The sequence below is a fragment of the Fonsecaea pedrosoi genome (genome assembly GCF_000835455.1).
Source record: "Fonsecaea pedrosoi CBS 271.37 unplaced genomic scaffold supercont1.5, whole genome shotgun sequence".
NCBI classification, from domain to species: domain Eukaryota; kingdom Fungi; phylum Ascomycota; class Eurotiomycetes; order Chaetothyriales; family Herpotrichiellaceae; genus Fonsecaea; species Fonsecaea pedrosoi.
The window spans coordinates 16,063-34,339 of NW_013550611.1; the positions used below are offsets into that span (position 1 = coordinate 16,063).

General features: G+C 50.4%; 7 protein-coding genes across 7 annotated transcripts; 2 read left to right on the forward strand and 5 right to left on the reverse strand.

Annotated features, from left to right (window-relative positions):
- Positions 1–3,763: 3,763 nt before the first annotated feature.
- Positions 3,764–4,562, reverse strand: Z517_07464 (uncharacterized protein; the record flags this gene model as incomplete). Its single annotated transcript, XM_013425986.1, has 3 exons — positions 3,764–3,938; positions 3,988–4,270; positions 4,322–4,562. The coding sequence occupies 3 exons, from the start codon at positions 4,560–4,562 to the stop codon at positions 3,764–3,766; spliced, it is 699 nt and encodes a 232-aa protein (XP_013281440.1).
- A 552-nt stretch (positions 4,563–5,114) lies between these two features.
- On the forward strand, positions 5,115–6,151 carry Z517_07465 (uncharacterized protein; the record flags this gene model as incomplete). The annotated part of the gene is made up of 5 exons (XM_013425987.1): positions 5,115–5,156; positions 5,219–5,239; positions 5,301–5,542; positions 5,596–5,903; positions 5,958–6,151. 5 exons carry the CDS (start codon positions 5,115–5,117, stop codon positions 6,149–6,151), a joined length of 807 nt encoding a protein of 268 aa, XP_013281441.1.
- Positions 6,152–6,218: 67 nt separating this feature from the next.
- Z517_07466 (uncharacterized protein) lies at positions 6,219–7,556 on the reverse strand (the record flags this gene model as incomplete). Its single annotated transcript, XM_013425988.1, has 4 exons — positions 6,219–6,809; positions 6,861–7,106; positions 7,156–7,430; positions 7,484–7,556. The coding sequence occupies 4 exons, from the start codon at positions 7,554–7,556 to the stop codon at positions 6,219–6,221; spliced, it is 1,185 nt and encodes a 394-aa protein (XP_013281442.1).
- A 1,073-nt stretch (positions 7,557–8,629) lies between these two features.
- On the forward strand, positions 8,630–12,034 carry Z517_07467 (uncharacterized protein; the record flags this gene model as incomplete). Its single annotated transcript, XM_013425989.1, has 1 exon — positions 8,630–12,034. One exon carries the CDS (start codon positions 8,630–8,632, stop codon positions 12,032–12,034), a length of 3,405 nt encoding a protein of 1,134 aa, XP_013281443.1.
- Positions 12,035–12,341: 307 nt separating this feature from the next.
- On the reverse strand, positions 12,342–13,402 carry Z517_07468 (uncharacterized protein; the record flags this gene model as incomplete). Its single annotated transcript, XM_013425990.1, has 3 exons — positions 12,342–12,644; positions 12,706–12,833; positions 12,889–13,402. The coding sequence occupies 3 exons, from the start codon at positions 13,400–13,402 to the stop codon at positions 12,342–12,344; spliced, it is 945 nt and encodes a 314-aa protein (XP_013281444.1).
- A 1,110-nt stretch (positions 13,403–14,512) lies between these two features.
- Positions 14,513–16,414, reverse strand: Z517_07469 (uncharacterized protein; the record flags this gene model as incomplete). Its single annotated transcript, XM_013425991.1, has 10 exons — positions 14,513–14,703; positions 14,756–15,043; positions 15,094–15,196; positions 15,252–15,391; positions 15,438–15,502; positions 15,558–15,688; positions 15,742–15,870; positions 15,925–16,011; positions 16,066–16,146; positions 16,208–16,414. 10 exons carry the CDS (start codon positions 16,412–16,414, stop codon positions 14,513–14,515), a joined length of 1,422 nt encoding a protein of 473 aa, XP_013281445.1.
- A 491-nt stretch (positions 16,415–16,905) lies between these two features.
- Positions 16,906–18,266, reverse strand: Z517_07470 (uncharacterized protein; the record flags this gene model as incomplete). The annotated part of the gene is made up of 5 exons (XM_013425992.1): positions 16,906–17,502; positions 17,573–17,617; positions 17,693–17,848; positions 17,911–17,990; positions 18,047–18,266. 5 exons carry the CDS (start codon positions 18,264–18,266, stop codon positions 16,906–16,908), a joined length of 1,098 nt encoding a protein of 365 aa, XP_013281446.1.
- Between the last annotated feature and the right edge of the window lie 11 nt (positions 18,267–18,277).

Here is an 18,277-nt window from a genome sequence, read left to right on the forward strand (position 1 = left end):
TCTCCCAAAAAACAATCAGCAGGCGCGTATGACACTATCCTCATAAGACTCTCAAGTATGAATCTCCGTAATTTCCACTCTTGTAGAGTCACCTACTCGCTGCTCCATGTGTGAGATAGTTTAGCATCCTACGACGCTATTTGGCCTCAGCACAACACGCACACGGTGCAAGGGGGCTTTGATCTAACTAAACCAAGCCTAGTATTACTTCGGTCAACACTACCTCTGAGGGGAAGGAGTTAAAGGACAATTTCGCATTTGGTTCGTCAACAAGCTCGGAGACGGCAACCGTGTCAACGTATATGTCACAGGAAGTGATCCGAACAATAACCCACTTGTCTTACAGTCCAACGGACAATGGTACTATGCAGCCTCCCACATATCCGGATTCTCTATGGCCACTGGCCGACTCACCGTAAAGGAGGTAGAAGCAGTAGATGAAAGTTTGGGCACAAAACATGCCTTTCGAGAAGTCCCATGACCGTTTCATCTGCAGTCGCATGTTAGCAAGCCGAGAAATTCACCCACATTACCCATCAGGTGGGCGACACCAAAGGAGAGTCGTTACCTCACTCATGAACTCACAGAATCTGTCACCATCAGCATGCCATCTCGTTTGCCGTGACATGAGACTGGAGAAGTAATCAGCTTACAGTATCGCTGCAGCGTAGCTATGGACGGCCTGTATCAATCCAATGATTTGGTACTCGAAAGGAGTGCCGGTCGGGACACCGGCCAACGTCACCACATAACCCGACTACACACCGCTCTGCGCAGCAGCGGCGGCAAAGTTGGGTGCCGAGTGTGCGGCGACTCCCATGCGGTATAAAGCGTCTTCTAGCTCCTGTCTTGCCCTACACGGCAGAAAATTAAAAGGGATAGGCTTCTTCCTGACCTGACGCAGAGGACCAGCACGTTCAGAATAATAGAAAGATTAGCCAGCCATTTAAACGTGCGGAGGGTGCGCACTTGACCCAGGAGACAGCCAGCACAATAGAAGATGAAGACGCAGATGATGAAGCAGACCTTGCCCTGTGCCAGTTGTGCAACTCCCTTCCCACTGGCGAGGGTCAAGGGGGAAACATCAAAGAAAAGCTGCAGACTCTGGAGCACTTTCATCAGGCACCGGGCCCAGCACCAATAGTTAGCGGCGGAATATGTGATTAAGACGTCAGATTGTGGAGGCTTATCAAGATACATGTGTACACATATCCACACAGGCTTGGTAGAGAACTGGATGACTTTCATATATATGAGATACGAATCCCGGATTTTTGAGCTCTCCTCGGTCGTGTACTCTATAAGGGCCAAGTTGCAGTACACCGATTTCGTGAGTGTTCTCTCTGCTTAAAGATTCTTCATGTCTTTTAGGAGGAGTCGACTTGAATCGAGGGCTATTTAGAGTCGTGGGCAAGGTTACAGACCCCACTACCTCTACTGTCGGTAGTGGCTCAACAACTAAACTGCGGGAAATCCTAACCGCGCGGACGAGTACGCTGAAAGAAGCGATACGACGAGAAAATCCAAGCGTAAAGACTGGCTCTCATCACCGGGTTCACGGCAGGCGGGATGTCTTTGACTTGAACCTCCTATCGGCACTATACGTCACGCAAAAGTTCGCACCGTGCCTAGTCGGGACCAAAGTAAAGGTCATAAACATTGGGTCTATCGGCGGCCGCGTCGTCACGCCCTATACAGGTAAGCCTAGGACGCACTGGACGTACTCCGAAACTGTAGGCCCCGCACTGATCGGCACTCAGATCTTTAGGCGGCCACTAAAGCGGCGCTGAATCTGATGAGTGAGACGCTGAGGGTGGAACTGGGACCTTTTGACGTCCAAGTCATCCCCGTTAACATGCCCTCCCCTCCGCCGCGTGGCGAGGTCGATGTGGCTAACGAGGCTACAGGTTGTCGCCGGAACGGTCGATACTGGGTTCTACCGGAACCAGAGTCCCGTGAAGCTCCCCGATGGTGGGAATTTCATCGGCACGGATAACATCTCAGGGCTGTCGGACAACGCAAGATACACGTTGCACCCGCCTCGGAGTAACGATGATGCTGACGGACTATCAAACTGGAAAGGCAACCAATCCGACAATGTCAGTCTGCCCTTCCTCGCACTGTCATTTGGAAAGCAAATTTATTCTCCACAAGGATGGATCGCAGGTTCCTCGAATGATTCCGACATCTGTGACCTTCAGCTGGCGAAAGATTATACATCCGGCGTCAGTAGAAGACACTTCAGAATCGATGTCGATCCAACTGCGCATCGTCCCAGACTCACAGTGATATCAAGGAACCCCATCCAGATCCATGATAATGGCCACTCGGTGATTCTCTCACGAGGGGAATCCTTAGAGATCGGGACTGCAGTTACTGTTGATCTAGGAGAAGCCACCTTGAGAGCTTGGCGACCGATCTTATCACATCGGGAAGAGCTTGATTATCGCAGAAATGCTGAGGAATTCTGCAGGGCATTCCTTGATGCGCTCCCACGATTCCCAATCAGCCTCAACGATCCTGAGAGTTCCACGTTCGATCTGAGGTTAGGAAATAACGACACAGTATTTAGACGGGAGAGAGATGGACATGGAGGCGTAGGTGGGTTTGTAACGGTCCTAAAGGTCAAGGAGTTACACTCCCAAAAGATCTTCGCCGCGAAGGTGCCATACTTTAAAGCATCTGACCCCTGAAGCGTGGTTCGGAAACGTTGGGAATCATTAATAGAAGAGTTAGGAAAGTCTCCCATCTGCGACATGTAGGTGATTCGCGGGTCTACCTACCTCCATGTCTATGCTGATAACAATTCCAGCCTCACATAGTACGGGCGGTCGAAGTCCTGATAGGATCGCATGTCGACGATCCCCCTTGGTTGATCATGGAGTGGATCGATGATGATCTTAGCTCAACTACACTCCATGATCGCGATATCCCCACCTTGATGACTCACCTCTAAGGGTTAGGTCAGAGGTTAATCACTGCCAAAATTGTTGACCTAGGTATGACAAAATATGACCTCTCTGTGAATATGCACACCTATATGGGGTCAAATGTTTACATGTCCCCTGAATTCTGGGAAAAGGAGCTACATTACACTAATGCCGTTGATATATGGTCTCTGGGTATTGTCTTACTCGAACTGCTCACCCCAGACAGGAACGCGATTGAAAGGATGGGATGCAAGGTTCCCCCCGAGCCAGGATATGCACCAAAGATGGATTTGTGAGGACCTACAGCCGCTTGTCCAAAGCTCACCAGAGGATTTCAGGCCTCTCTTAGTGGTTTTATTATCACAGACACCGACTGATAGGTGGACAGCAGTTGAAGTCGGGGAATGGCTACAGGAAAATGTCCAGGCACTCACCAGTACCAGCAGAAAGCGTAGAATGTCCTCACTTGGGGGAATGGGAGGTGAGAGGGAAGATAGGGGCGGACGGTCCGACCACAGCACTTTATTCAAGGTGCGTGTCGGCCATAGTGCCTCGCCTACCACGAGTATCCCAGATACAGAACCCTTGGGTTCACTGAGGCCAGACGCGGAAATTCCGGACAAACAGACTGGCATAACTGAGGCGGAAGGAACGAATTAATGACATACACTCGAGGGACGAGAGCAAAGATAGACTGGCGTCAATGGATGATCAGCTATTACCCTGTCCTGTCTCTTAGCTCGTTGGCTGTACGTACAATAAAGTGCCTGTTAGGTGCAGTCTCTCTCAAGCCCTGTACTCGGTAGACTACAGTAGCTGGCCCTCTCAGCGACCTACATGTTTGATCGCATAGAAAAGTCAGTGTAACCGGTGCCTTTGACGAACGTCGCCAGCCATGGGCCTTGTTTCTTCTCAGAAAGCTCCACATAAAATTTCCCATGTGCCTCTCCATCAATAGCACTGTACACAGCAGTACCATCAGCGTGGCGTTCATCTGCGTAATAGAAACTGTCTCAGTTAGTTATCTAGCAATAACTCAGGAGGCAGTATGGCGTACCTGTATCCACGGCCTGCGTAGACTGACGCTGCTGTCTGTATCATGTGTGCAGTAGCACTCTTTCCCATTCCATGACTCATCAATGCTGGGATTGGCTGACTGTTCGTGATGTTTCCAGTAAAGATAAAGGTCCTCGCAGCGTCCTTTGGCAATGCGTCGAAGGACTTGACGGCTTCCTTTGCTGCAGTGAGGGCGCTAAATGCATTGACATTCATATCACGGATGGCATCCTTGATAGAAATCTCCAATGGGTTGTCCTTGTTGACGAACGATGCCACCGCGGCTGTCTTGGTCAGTATCAAAACAATAGTAATGAACGGCTCCAGTAACGAACCATTGTAGACAACTACGCTTGGATGGCCAAGCTGCTTGCGGACGGTTTCGAAAACTGTTGATACGCTTTCGGGATCCTCCAGGTCAGCCTGGATGTGGAGTCGCTTGTCGCTCGTGTCTGCTATAGCTGTCCGCGACACTGTTGCCACCCTATACCCTTTGGCAGAGAAAGCCTTGACAACACTAGCTCCTACATTTTGACCGGCGCCAAACACAAGGGCGATCGACAATGGTGCAGACATGGTAACGCGTTACCTCAGTAGCTTTTTGGAAATGAAGTGATGGGAGGATGACTTTGGACTCTGTGCACAAGGAGCTGGAGTCCTGGAACTGTCACGACTTTATTCCACATGGCCATGACTCTTTTAAACTTGTTCCTCTTATCAGTTCCAAGTGAGTCGCAATAGCTCTGATTGATGTACGCGGTGCTGAGCAATCGCGCTTCCTCCACTTTGAATATTTGCCCAATTGTCGGAGAAAGTTACTTCACTTTACATAATTCCACTGACCTTTCTTCGCTCAACCAGACGGGCGAAACAATCCGACCATAAATTATTAATATTCCTTCGCAAATACTTTCCAGTGATTACTATGTACTCTACCAGACACTACAACCTTTCACTTCCCTAACACGTCGCTATGCGTCCCGCGATGGGTATAAGAGGATGCGACGGCGTCTCCTACTGTCAAGGCATCACCACAACCCAACGAACTTAGTGAAACAATTCATATTGTCCTAAACCTTTTCATCCTTTCATACCGGTCAGGTATCGCCGTCTCATATCACATTGAAAATGGTTTCCTGGGCTGTCACCGGCGCGACAAGAGGCATTGGCGTAAGCTTCCCAGAGCAACACCACAACCACATTCCCAAATGCTAACATGACCGTCTTTGCAGTTCGGGTTCATCGATAATCTTGTAAGTCCTTTGCTACAACTGTGGTCATGGCAAACGCGATCCACTGACTTCACGGCCAAAGTCTGCCGATCCGAAGAACCAAGTGTTTGCCCTCATTCGAAGTCGAGCCACTGCCGGTTCGCTTGAGGCGCTTGCTGCGAAGCGTAAAAACGTTCATATCATTGTGACCGATATCTCCGACCCTCAAAAGCTGGACGACACTGCCGCTCAAGTCTCCAAATTGACAGGTGGTTCGCTTGATATCTTGATCCTCAACGCTGGTTCTGCAGTACCAGAGACTGGCTTCATACCGCCAACTGGTTTGTAAGGCAACGTGCATAATGCGCCTGAGAATTCAAATTGCTGACACTGAGTAGTCGTGGCAAGGAGGAAGCGCTGGACAAGGAGATCAATGAAAACGTCAAAAACAACCTGATCTGCAACATCTACGTGATCAACTGCTTCCTCGATCTTGTTCGTAACGGCAGAGAGAAGAAGATCATATTCATTTCCACCCAAAGTTGCGATGTTGAGTTCACTCGAATCACTGGCTTTGCTCCCGTAATGGGGTATTCTGTCGCTAAGGCTGGCATGAACATTGTCATGACCAAGTTCGGAGCTGAATTGGCCCCAGAGGGCATCAAGACACTGTCTCTGAGTCCGGGATGGGTAGACACTGATGCCTGTCAGTCAATGCCCAAGTCGATTCGTGTGACCCCAGATGACTGACTAGTAATAGCCCGGGCCATCACAGGCGACCCGGAAACACGCAAATTTGCGCTAAACGCATTCCGCAAGTTCGATCCAAACGTGACTGGACCGATTTCGGTCGATGAATCAGTCACTTGTATGCTGCGGGTTATTGGGGACTTGACACAAGCGAACAGCGGAAAATTTCTGTCTCATCGTGGGACGGCTGAGCAAGGGTTCTAGTCCAGAAGCTGAATGGACCTATTTTGACAGAATATTGGGATTGAATTGACGGGGTCATGACCTGAACTCAGGCAAATGGTGGTATAAATGGAACGCCAGCAACAACCGCATTGAGAATTGTTAGATAGTCGACTTGGTTCTCCTCATTGAGATCATGTTGGTTCCATACAGCCTCGACCATATGCTGAATGAGATGAATGTGACTTGATCTTCGTCTTCGATCTCGCCGACTTTGTTCAAAGACGTCCAGGATAGCAAGGCGCTGATCATCCCCGACTGCTTCGCACGCGATAATGAACAATGGCCACGCATTCTGACACGTTACCATCTTGTTCAACAGTGATATGCCCTCTTTCACGAGTCGCCTGTGACGGAATTCTGTTCCCGAGACACAATGGACCGCCCGATTGACATATATCAAGCACGCGAGTCGATGAAGATCGGCGACCATAGCATTGCGATCCATCGGCGTCGTAGATGGGACGTGAATTGGACCATAATCTCCTACTACCTTGGAAACGTTCTGTTCCAGCACCGTCATGAGCTCGATGCCAGTATTCGCCCGATTCATCTCGGAGTGTTTCGCGACGAGAGCCCGTCTACATGTATGCGCAACGAGCTGGAGCACCTCAATTGGACATCCGATGCCGTCTCCTACCTGCCGTAGTATTAGACGAAGCCAGAGAAAATGTATTGGAGGTCCATTTACCTTGGAGCTGCTTCCCTCAATTGCTCGGGATGATCTTGCTATAGGAGGAGAGCCGCAGCCTTCGTAGGGTACCTTCCAATGCCTGATTGTAAACTCTGCGAGGACTTCGTGATAATAAACCCAATCAAGGAAAACTGAGTATTCTTGGCGGGCCAGTTTCTGAATTACTGGTAATGTGTGGATAGCCTTTTTCACCGCACAGAGATATGTCACCCAATTCCCTTTCGAGTCGGGTTCAAGCGAGAGCTTGTGATCATTAGCAGACCATGACAAACCTGTACGGATCGAGTTGTACTACCTCGTAATGATATAGAAGCATCGTTGCCATCAGATTCTGAAGAAGCGTCTTCTCGTCGGACCAATTGATTGACTCCTTGACCGACGATATGACAAGATGCTTGTACCGGAAGCTCTTCAAGCTGCCGTGAAGCTGCAGTGATGCCAAAGCAAATATACCTTGTAGGACTGGGTTAGTTGTATCGGATGGGCATGAGCAGGCAATTGTCAAGATAAATTGTGCCAAAATCTCCTCGTCAGTAGGTCCTAGGATTAACGATTTGGATTCGTTGACTGGGATGTTTTGGTGAGCGTGATACTTGAGCGTGGAGAGTCAACATACATACAGAAGCTGAGTAAATGCGACTCGTCTCTGCTTATCACGAGGGGAGATAGATAGCTCGGACGAGGTATCTTCATGGTCCGAATGTAATGAGCTATAAGCAGCCACCATTAGTATCAAATAGCTTTATAGTGTGTCGGAAGTGGTCTTCACCAGAAATTCTTCCATTTTCTAGTTCCTTCGACAGTGTGATGTCCCAGGAAGATATGTTCAAGAACCCCTTGACTTTTGGTTGAGTATTCATTTCATGGCGTGTATCTCGCGAAACGATTGCTCTTTTACTGTCTCCCCGTCGAGGCCAGGACAGCTGCATGCCATAGCCTTGACAGACACGACGCGCCTTCGTGCAATTGCCACATCGGGGCCGATGCGAGTCACATCGAACTTTGCGCTCTGCGTAGAGATCAGTTATTTGCTTTGGTCTGCGGACTTGTTCGCTCTTGGTTTATTTACCTCTGCAAGTCCAACAACCTTTTGTGCCCATAGCCAGATTCTTACAGGCACTTGGTGAATTCCACTGGGATAGAGCCTTGTCTGGCTATATAACTTGTGAGAAACCAACGAAGGCTACCGCCACTCGGTAGGTTCGACCGAAGATCTCCGAAGGCATAGTGGGTGCCTAGCCACCCACTAGTGTCATGGTCATTGTATTACCTCAGCAACTACCTTCGTATAAGTTGGGTGTAAGTGTATCAGACTCTGGGATCTACTGAAACCTCGGAGAAAGTTGCCCATGATGATTAAGTAATAAGACGACGCACCCCCACCGCCCACGTACCCCCCACGAAGGGTAGGAATGATGTGCCTCATATTGCACGTGCTACTGCCAAGATAATTTTATCTCTTTTTTCTGAGATGTATCGTGGGCATTCACTTAAGATGACCGCTCTACCTGTAGCCATTTTCCATGTCTCCTCAGAGGGTTCACTCTCTGAATTAATCTGAAGGTAGGATTTTCAGAGAAGAGTTGGGTCTGTGGACTCAGCTTACTACGAGTCATCAGTAGACATATTTATGCCCGCACTACCGAGTTGAGCCGAACAGCCGAGGCGGAGCAAATAGGTTTTTGAGGTCGACTTGTCGCAAATACCGTCAAACGCGAACAGGGATCGCTTCCAGTAGATATCCAACTCGGTAGGTTACCTCCAGGATGTCTTCTCGACCCGTCAAGATTCTCATAGCCAATCGATCTGAGATTGCATGCCGCCTTATCAGGACCTATTCGCTGTACTCGAACATCCACACTGTAGCTCTGTTCACTCCTTCTGAGAAGGATGCGACACACGTGCGTCTTGCGACTGCGGCAGTGCAGCTACCGCGAGAAGGTCCGGGTGCATATCTGGACGCGGCTAATATCGTCGATATTGCGAAGAAAGAAGGATGCTGGGGTATCGCACCGGGCTACGGTTTCTTGTCCGAAGATGCAGGTTTGGTGGGCCTATGCGAGAAGAACGGCATTGTGTTCATCGGACCATCGAGCGAGCAGTTGGCACATCTGGGAAACAAGATCAGCGCGAGGATCTTGGCAGCAAATGCACGTATACCGGTTCTAGATGGCACGAATACCCGACTTGAGGGGGGTTCTTCCATCACGGATGTACTGGCGTTCGGAAAGAGCCTGGGCCCGGGAAGCAAGATCATTCTGAAGGCCGCAGCTGGTGGTGGAGGGCGCGGTATCCGCATCATTGATGACAATACGGACGAGCAGGCCATTCGCTCAGCTTACGAAGCTTGTCAGCGAGAGGCACATGCGTCCTTCGGCAATGGAAGCTTGTTCGCGGAGCGATACCTGCACGGTGCTAAACACATTGAAGTGCAGCTTCTGGGGGACGGCACTGGAGAAGTGTGCCACTTTTGGGAAAGAGAATGCTCGCTTCAACGTAGAAACCAGAAAGTCGTGGAGATTGCGCCCTCGAACTCCATCACACCACGGCTTAGGCGAGCCATCATTGAAGATGCTGTGAAACTAGGCAAAGCAGTGAAGCTGCGAAGTCTCACCACAATCGAGTTTCTTGTCGACGCAGCATCCGAGAAGTACTACTTCATGGAGGCGAATCCCAGGATACAGGTCGAGCATACCGTCACCGAGCAGATCACTGGTGTTGATTTAGTGGATTTACAACTTCAGGTCGCCTTGGGACGAACGCTCGCAGACCTGCACATAACGGGGGAGCCTCCGTCACCACGCCTTACATCCATACAGCTACGCATTAATGCAGAAAGCTTCAAGCAAGATGGCACTGCCCAACCTGAAGCAGGGACTATTCGACACGCACACTTCCCTACAGGAGCAGGCGTACGAGTCGAGACGGCCCTTGAAGGAGGTCGGAAATATCCTGTGAGCCCACTGTTCGACAGCCTTTTGGCGAAACTCATTGTCACCTCGTTTTCGTATGAGTCTGCTCTGCGGCTGGCTCGTTGGGCTATCGGCGAGACAAAGATCTTAGGATGCAGGACGAACCAGGCATTCCTAATGGCTTTGCTGGAAAGCCGGCCCGTGCAAGAGGGTGATAGCAACATCTTGACCATCCAAGAAAACTTCGAGCAGCTGTACAGCGCCACGCAGCAGTTTGAAGACGCACTCAGCGCCAAAGGCGACAGCACCTCTCAAGAAGATGCCTTGCAAACGGAGATTGCAGCGAAGGTTGAGAAACCTGCAGGCTCTGAGGAGCTTCCCGCACATCTCACTGGGGTTGTCCTTTCCATGAAAGTGAGCGACGGCGACAAAATCACAGCTGGCCAAGAATTGGCCGTTCTCGCGGCGATGAAGATGGAACATTCCGTTCGTAGCGCCTACAATGGTGTTGTGGCGAAAGTTGCCGTCACGGAGGGACAGCAAGTAAATGCAGGCGATCCTCTTCTCTTCATCAGGGCGGATGGCGACAGTTCAACTACAAATACGCATGCTCTTGCCGAGACTGAGAACCCAGAGGTGCTGCGGCCGGAGTTGACAGAGCTGAACGAACGAAAGGCCTTTCTACGGTATGCGGCGCGTGACGAGGATGTGGCCAAGCGCCATGCAAATGGATACCTCACGGGCCGGGAGAATATCGACTTGCTGGTAGACAGAGATTCATTCGTTGAATATGGAGACCTTGTGGTTGCGGCACAGAAGAAAAGATACTCCATGTCCCATCTCATCGCTCGAACGAGTGGAGATGGTATCATTGTGGGCTGGGCGAAGATAGACGCTCATCCAGTCGCAGTTGTCATCGGTGATTACCTGGTCCTTGCCGGCACGCAAGGATACTTTCATCACCAGAAATTAGACCGCATCTTCCAATCAATCATTGACCATCCTGCGCCACTGGTCTTCTACGCTGAAGGAGGTGGTGGGAGACCGGGTGACACCGACCACCTGGGTATGGCGGGCTTGAAAACACCATCATTCGCTCTGATGGGTCAGATCAAGGCAAGAGGAATACCTTCGATTGCGGTGGTGAATGGATATTGCTTTGCGGGCAACGCTGCATTCTTGGGGACGTGCGACATTGTCATAGCTACAAGAGGCGGTTCCAAAGATTCGCCGCAGAGGAAGTCGACCACGATCGGCATGGGCGGCCAAGCAATGATCGAGGGCGGTGGGCTTGGCCGATTTGAGCACGAACATATCGGTCCTGTCGATGTCCATATGCGCGCGGGTGGCATCGATGTACTTGTGGACACCGAGGTCGAAGCTGCGCCGCTGGTTCGCAAGATCGTCAATCTGTTCACACATCCGCGGCTGCCACCATCCGAGAGTCATTACACATCAGACCCTCTTCGCCTTCGCACCGCAGTGCCGCCAGTGTCGTCTCGTCGAAGAGCATATGATGTTCGCCATGTGATCAACCTCCTCCTTGACGATGACAGCTTCATCGAGTTCTGCCCCGAGTGGGGTCTCTCTGTGATCACAGGCTTTGGTCGCATTAACGGCCACGCAATTGCAATCGTGGCTTCCAACTCTTCATCTCCCCTCGGCGGCGCAATCGACGTCGCATGCGGAGCAAAGGTCAATCGCCTTTTCCGCCTCCTCATCCGTCTCGGCGGTATGCACCTCCTCAGCCTCTGTGACACCCCAGGATTCATGGTTGGTCCGGATTTCGAGCGATCGGTCGAAGCTCAAGGTGCCGGAAGCACATACCGCTGCTTCGGTGACTGGTTCGGCAATTCTCAGGAATTCGCCCTTCTCGGTGGTCGCGTCCTGGGAGTCGTGCTGCGAAATGGTTTTGGCCTAGGTGCACAAGCGATGCTCGGTGGTGGAAGCTTGAACAACAGCATGTGCGTGGCGTGGCCAAATGCTGTCTTTGGAGGTATGGGCATCGAAGGCGCAGTAAGGCTTGCGTACAAGAAAGAATTGGAAGCTATCAAAGATCTTGAAAAGAGGAAGAAAGAGGAGCAGGACATGATCGACGTCATGTACAGCGAAGGGAAGGCGATCAATATGGCTATGGCGGCTGAGATTGATAGTGTGATCGATCCGGCTACGACAAGGAAATGGCTGGAGCAGATGATTGAAGTGTTACCAGAGCGGGTGCCGACGTTTGTCAAGGGAAGAAGACGCGCGAAGATTTGAGGAGACCAGAGGTTATGGGTCGAGTCGAAGAATTGCTGTCGGCGGATATGTGGTGATAGACATCCACTAGACAAAGAGTAGAATTGAAATTGCTGTGCATTTCCTGGTCATGAACAAGGACCTCCCTTGAGCCTGATTGACTGGACACACAGGCTGTGTCGGAAATTGTGTCGAAATCGGGAATTATCGCCAAATCGATTGATCGAAGTAGGTCTCCCTCAACGCGAACTTAGCTAAAGGAGAAGACGTGCCTCGGACGAAGACGAAAGCATATCGCTATAGAAACTATCAATCGCCTAAAGAGTATCTACTGGACCACGACGCTGTCCCAAGTTCCACAGTTAGCATTTCCCACACCATATTGTGGGTTAGCCGTAGGATCGCTGGTCGTTTCGATTTGGTTCCCCGCGGGCAACGGGCATGTTGTTGCGACTGATACCAAACACGATTGACTCTCAAAGATCCACGCCCATAGTGCAACATTGGGTTGGTTGATCGCCGCAACACAGCATTCGGTCTCGGAGTCGGCATCAACGCTGAGGGGGTTCCCGTTACCCCCGAAACCGCTGACTGCGTTTCCATTCACAAAATTGGCCTGGTTATTGGTCGCCTGAAGAGACCATTAGCAATATTTCTTTTATATTCCGTGGGACCATCAATCGGGCACTTACGCAGGCCGCATAGGATGTGACGGTTGATGTGAAGGAGGTGGCCACAGTGCTGGTGGTGGCAATCGAGGTCGTGGTTATAATGGTCGTTGTTACTGAGGTAACGATGTCTGTCGCTGTAGTGGTTGCTCCTGAAAAAGAAAAGAGTTAATCCACGTACACCGTGCTCCTCAAACTAGCTCTCACCTGGTGTTGTCGTAATAGTTGATGTACTGGTGACGGTGGTACTGAATGTTGTTGTGGGTGCCGTTTTCGTCGCTGTGCTTGTGGTGGTAGAGCACCAGCTGTGATATTCTATGCACGAGACATCGCCTCGGCCGCCATGGGTAAATTGAGTAATGTTGAAGTTTCCCCTCGACAAAGAGAAACCTCTCTTCTCATTCTCATCTACCTCGACTCCTCTCTTGACAGGTCCGCCTAGGTCAAAGGATGCGCCAGGAACGGAGGAGGCTACAGGCACGAAACCAGAGGCGGTAGGAACCACGCTCGTGGTGTCAGTGGATGTAGTGGTAGTCGTGGTTGTTGTTGATACCGTGGTGACGACAGAGGTTTCCGTCAAGACTTCAGTCGATACTGTAGTTGCAGTCATGGTCGACGTCGCAGCTGTGGATGTGACAGTGGTAGTGTCCGTGATGGTCGAGGTTGTGCTTGGGGTGACAGTGCTGGTGATTGTATTAGTCGAAGTACAGGGTGTAGTCATGGTCGACCATTGGGTTCGTGGGCCTCTTGTCGGCCGATCGACAATCGAGGTGAAGCATTTAGTAGGGATGCGTGGTGGGAAGCCTCCTCCTCTTCCCGGTGCAGCAACGACGACCGCAATGAGGGTGAATAGAAGGGAAAACTGTTGGACAAGCGAGTGTAAATGCATGATTGCGAATTAGAAAAATTATCACAAGGATTCTAAAGAGCGGACGGAGGAGATTTTCCACCGAGACAACGAAAGGGGATACTATGGTATCGCAACCACCCACCCTCTTACCTCTATATATGAAGGCTGATGAGGAGAAAATCCGCCGGTCGTGGAAGGGGATGTCTTCTTGTCGCATTGTCACTACTGTAGGAGCAAGTGCTTAGATGAAGCGCTTCGATGAGAGTGTAAAGGTATCTAAATCCAAGCTTGAACAAAGTAGGCAATCATGCGAGACAGCTCAACCCGATGAAGTGAAGTGTATAAATTAGGCGGGTACCAAACTAGTACCCACTCGTATGCTGATGGCGCAATGTCTTTTCCAGGGGAGAGAACTTAGCCAGAAGAGACATCGTAGGGACAGTAGAAGGATCAGTAGTTGGACCGTGGCCAACCACATTAATCCTCGCCTGCGCTGTTGATCAACATTCCTTCATTTCCTACCATACATAGGGTGCAGTCAATGAGCTGGAGAATGATCAAGGGGCGCATCCGCTCGGTCAGGTGTCAACAAGGTCTAATTTCCCTGGATATGCCAGGTACATTTACACTATTAGCCGATGCGAGATTAGCTTTCCCAAACCCAACGAGGAAAGTGTTTATCCTGAACTTAGACTATAAATACTCAGATAGTCGATACCGAGACCATTTGAGGTTGAGCAATTCATTGTAGTGCCTGACAGCCGCTTGCTGGGCAAATTGACTGATTCCTACCATATATTGCCATCGGCTCTCGCATCATGCCCGGGACATTGTTTTCAGTATTGACTGAATCGCAATAGTGTTGACCCAATAAACATAGAGCCCCTGGAACCTCTGGCTTTGGTATAGATTCCTAAAATATGCGTGGCTGTTCTCGCCAGCGGCTCCTCTCAACTGCAAAAGTGGTTTCTTCTTCAGGATTTATTTCTGATCATTATCCTGAGCATCATAGTCGATTCTCTCCAGACCTTTGTCATCCCAGATCTTCTTGATCATGAAAGCAACAGCACCTGCAATAAACATAAAGCTGGTCATGACGGCAAAACCCATAATGTATCGAGGGGCATCTTCTGCAGGCCAGATGAAGGAACCATAGACAGAAGCCAGGTTACCTACTGAGCGTCAGAGAAACAACATTGGTGCGGAAGGAATAGCGACACTTACCAAACCCATTGATGATAGGGACTGAGACAGCACGACGTTCACGCCCAGGAAACATGGTGACTTCCCAACTGATCAACAAGGGTACGCACGCCTGTACCCCAGCAAATCCAAAGCAGATGAAGGCATATCGGACGGAGAAATGAGTGCTCGCCGCGCAGATGATGAACGAGACAATTGCAAGCACGGAGCAACCAACAACATGGTATGCCTTCTGTCTGGTGTGGTCGGCCGAAAACCCCGTGGCCACGGTGACAACTAAGGTGACAGCGTAGATTGGGACGGTCATGACTGCAGGAGGGTGAGATGATGTTCTTGATGCCCAGGATGAGTGGACTTACATTGTACCATTCGACCCTTGTAGCCCAATGCTCCCATCAGGGTCGGGAAGAAGTACGACACCGTCCCAGAAGCTAAGATGGTGTTGAGCGAGACCATGAATAGCTATTGACAGTTAGCACCCTCGTTTTCAAATGCTTGGATTACCATGACTACTCACCCACATCTTCCAATCCTTAATGGACAAGATCAAGGCCTTCTTGTAGGGCATCTTGCTGTCCAGATCCTCTCGAATGATCAAGCGAGTGGTAGCTAGCTTCCTCTCCTGCGCAGAAAGCCACTTGGTGTTGGTGGGATAATCTATGCTTTGTTAGTCCCCGATATCAATCCCTTCTCAGCAGCATACCTGGAAGAAGGAAAAATGCAATGACACCAATAGCGACCGTGCCCAGACCCTCAATAATGAACAGCCTGGATTCAAGTAAGCAAGTGGTTGTCGACACTTTAGGTGTAATGGATATCCCACCATTTCCATCCGCGTACACCTCCAACACCTTCCATTCCGTCAATAATGCCGCCAGCCAGGAGGCCACCAAAAGCACCAGCCAATATAGTGCCAGTATAAAAGATCGCAATGCGTTTAGACAGCTCCGATGGCTAGTATGCATCAGCAAGGAGGCAAGCAGGCTCAATCAGCAGGAATAGCGAACCTTATACCAACAGGACAGGACAAGCATCACACCAGGAAAGAAACCGGCCTCGAGTAAGCCAAGGGCAATGCGAAAGGCCACCAAACCTCCAAGGCTGTCGATACCCTTTATGGCGACCGAAACAGCGCCCTAGATGCGAGTTACTCTTTGACGAAGTCGAGATTTTGATCCTCATGTACTGACCCACGCAATCATGATGGACGGCAAAAAGATACTTGGCTTCGTTCTAGCCAAAATCATCACGGCAGGAGGTTCGAACAACAAATAGGCCTGAGAAGGGGTTAGAAAGCTTGCTGATGAGTCTGTTCGCTGAGGGTGACTTACAACAAAGAAGATAGAGAGAACTAGAGAGTAGTCCGAGGAGCTCAGGCTGAGGTCCTTTTCCATCCCACCGACTTTAGCATTCTGCACCAGGAGGTCAGTCACAAGCCACAGGTATATTGCATTGCACAGCTCCTTGACTTACGCCAATGTTGGTTCGGTCGAGGTAATTGAAGATATACATGGCCCATAGGATTGGGATCAACCGCAGGTCGATCTTCCTGAGTAGCTTCTTCTCCTCAGGTGTGCCTTCGACATATTCTAGGTCGTCTGCTTCGATAATCTTGGGGCTGTCTTGGAAGGCCAGCTCCTGGTCGTAATGCTGGATGTCTACTTTGTCGTCAAGAGACATGATTGGCTAGTTGAGCGCGGCAGGAATGGTCGCAGTCACTGTCAGTTTACAAGCTGGGTCGAGTGCAGATGGTGAACAAAAAACTAGACATGGACCAGCCCTAGACTTTTGTATCCCTCCATGGGGCCCCGCAGCAATTGCTAGTCACCACTTGACCCGCAGGGATAGAACTCGCCATCAGGAACGATTGGTTGGAGGAAAGAGATATTCATGAGAAGGCGGCGTATTTCCAGGGCCAAGATCGGATAAAGGCGGTCAATATACTGCACTACCACCATCGCTGTGGATCGGACATTCCAAGTCAGACTTGAATGGGCTAAAACAGGCCGAAAGTAGCCGGAGACAGATGGCACAAGTGCGGTTGGTCACTCGATGATTGGGTGGTTGAGACAAGGGCATCAGGAGAGCAACTGATACTTTCTTCGTGCTTTGTCTTCCTATAACAGCTGGTCTTACAGTAGTAATATTCAGACATTGTGTTTATTCAAACTTTAATCCAAGGTCGTTGGAGTGAATGCTCCCCAGAACTCCCTGTCGTCATAGTTGAAGAGCGACGTAAATATATCTGACGCAGGCACAAGCGGAGGTAGACCATGGGCGGCACTTTCGGTGCCCAAAGGCAGACTGATGTCCAGGCTGTCGGTTTCCTGGCCGAAGCTGGCGTCGATGTCGGCCGCAAGCTCCTGCAATGGCCGCTCTGCAACAAACGGAGATTCACGATTCCCAAGAAAGGCGTGCAAGTCAGTTTCACTGGGGCGTAGTTTCGTAGTTACACCAGGAACTGTCGAGCTAGCCGCAGGACCGGATGGGGCAACACCAGGTGAGGACGGACAGGTGACCACCGGAGTTTGGATGTCATGATCGCGGTATATACGTTTCAACAGTCCATCAAGGGCAGACGAATTGCGGATGGCGGGATGTCTGTGGTCTGACGAGACCGTCGACATACATTTGATGAGGCCTCGAATGAGGTGAAGGATCGCCCGTTTCTGCGACGGTGGTAGTGGGACAATCACCGCTGCCTTGAGGAGGAATACGCCCGCATGCGTGAAGAAGTGAAAGAATCGCAAGGGAAGATATGCCAAAGCCTGAGATATGACTTAGATTGCTGAAGGGATTACATGGGACAGATGGCGGGGATACTCTGCTTTGACATACCCCAGATGGTTGGAACCTGCCTATGGCCAAGCGTAGCACATCAGCCTGCGAGGTCAATCTATCGCATTAGCCATCTTTAGAGTCTTCAAACCGAAATTCACGATGGATAGATAATCTCACCCCTGCATTCATTGCCTCAACGATAAAGCGGGCGTCCACACTGCCCATCAGTCCTGTGGGAAAGTAGTCAGGTGGCCGACGACCGTCGTTACAGCTGTCTGCCCGTTGCATATGCGCCTGTAAGGAGAACGAATAGATATACAGGCGTAGATGGTGCTGCGAAACGCCAGCCCTGTCAGCCCAATCCGAGTATCTGAAGTCGACGGTTGTGCACTCACAAATGATATCCAGACACATTCATTGATCGGGTATGTTCGCCATGGCCTCTTTTGCCATCGGTTGCGGAATGCAGACAGCGCTGAGACAAGGCTAAATTAGCAGTAAAATACCGCACAGTTAGTATCTCTCACCTACTTTCTGTAAACTCGTCAATGTGCTTGTAGTAATGCTCCGATTTCGCGATGGCGAGTGAGTGGCTTTTCGAGGGGTATAATAGGTCGTGAGCGTTGCTCAATACCTGTGTTAGATGCATGAGACACTGCAAGTATGCGGCATGGTCATCTTGGACGCCCTCGATTTCGCGCATCTGGGGAAAGTCATCGGCAGGATCAAAGTGGAGATGTTGAATAGTCATCCCGGGACCTG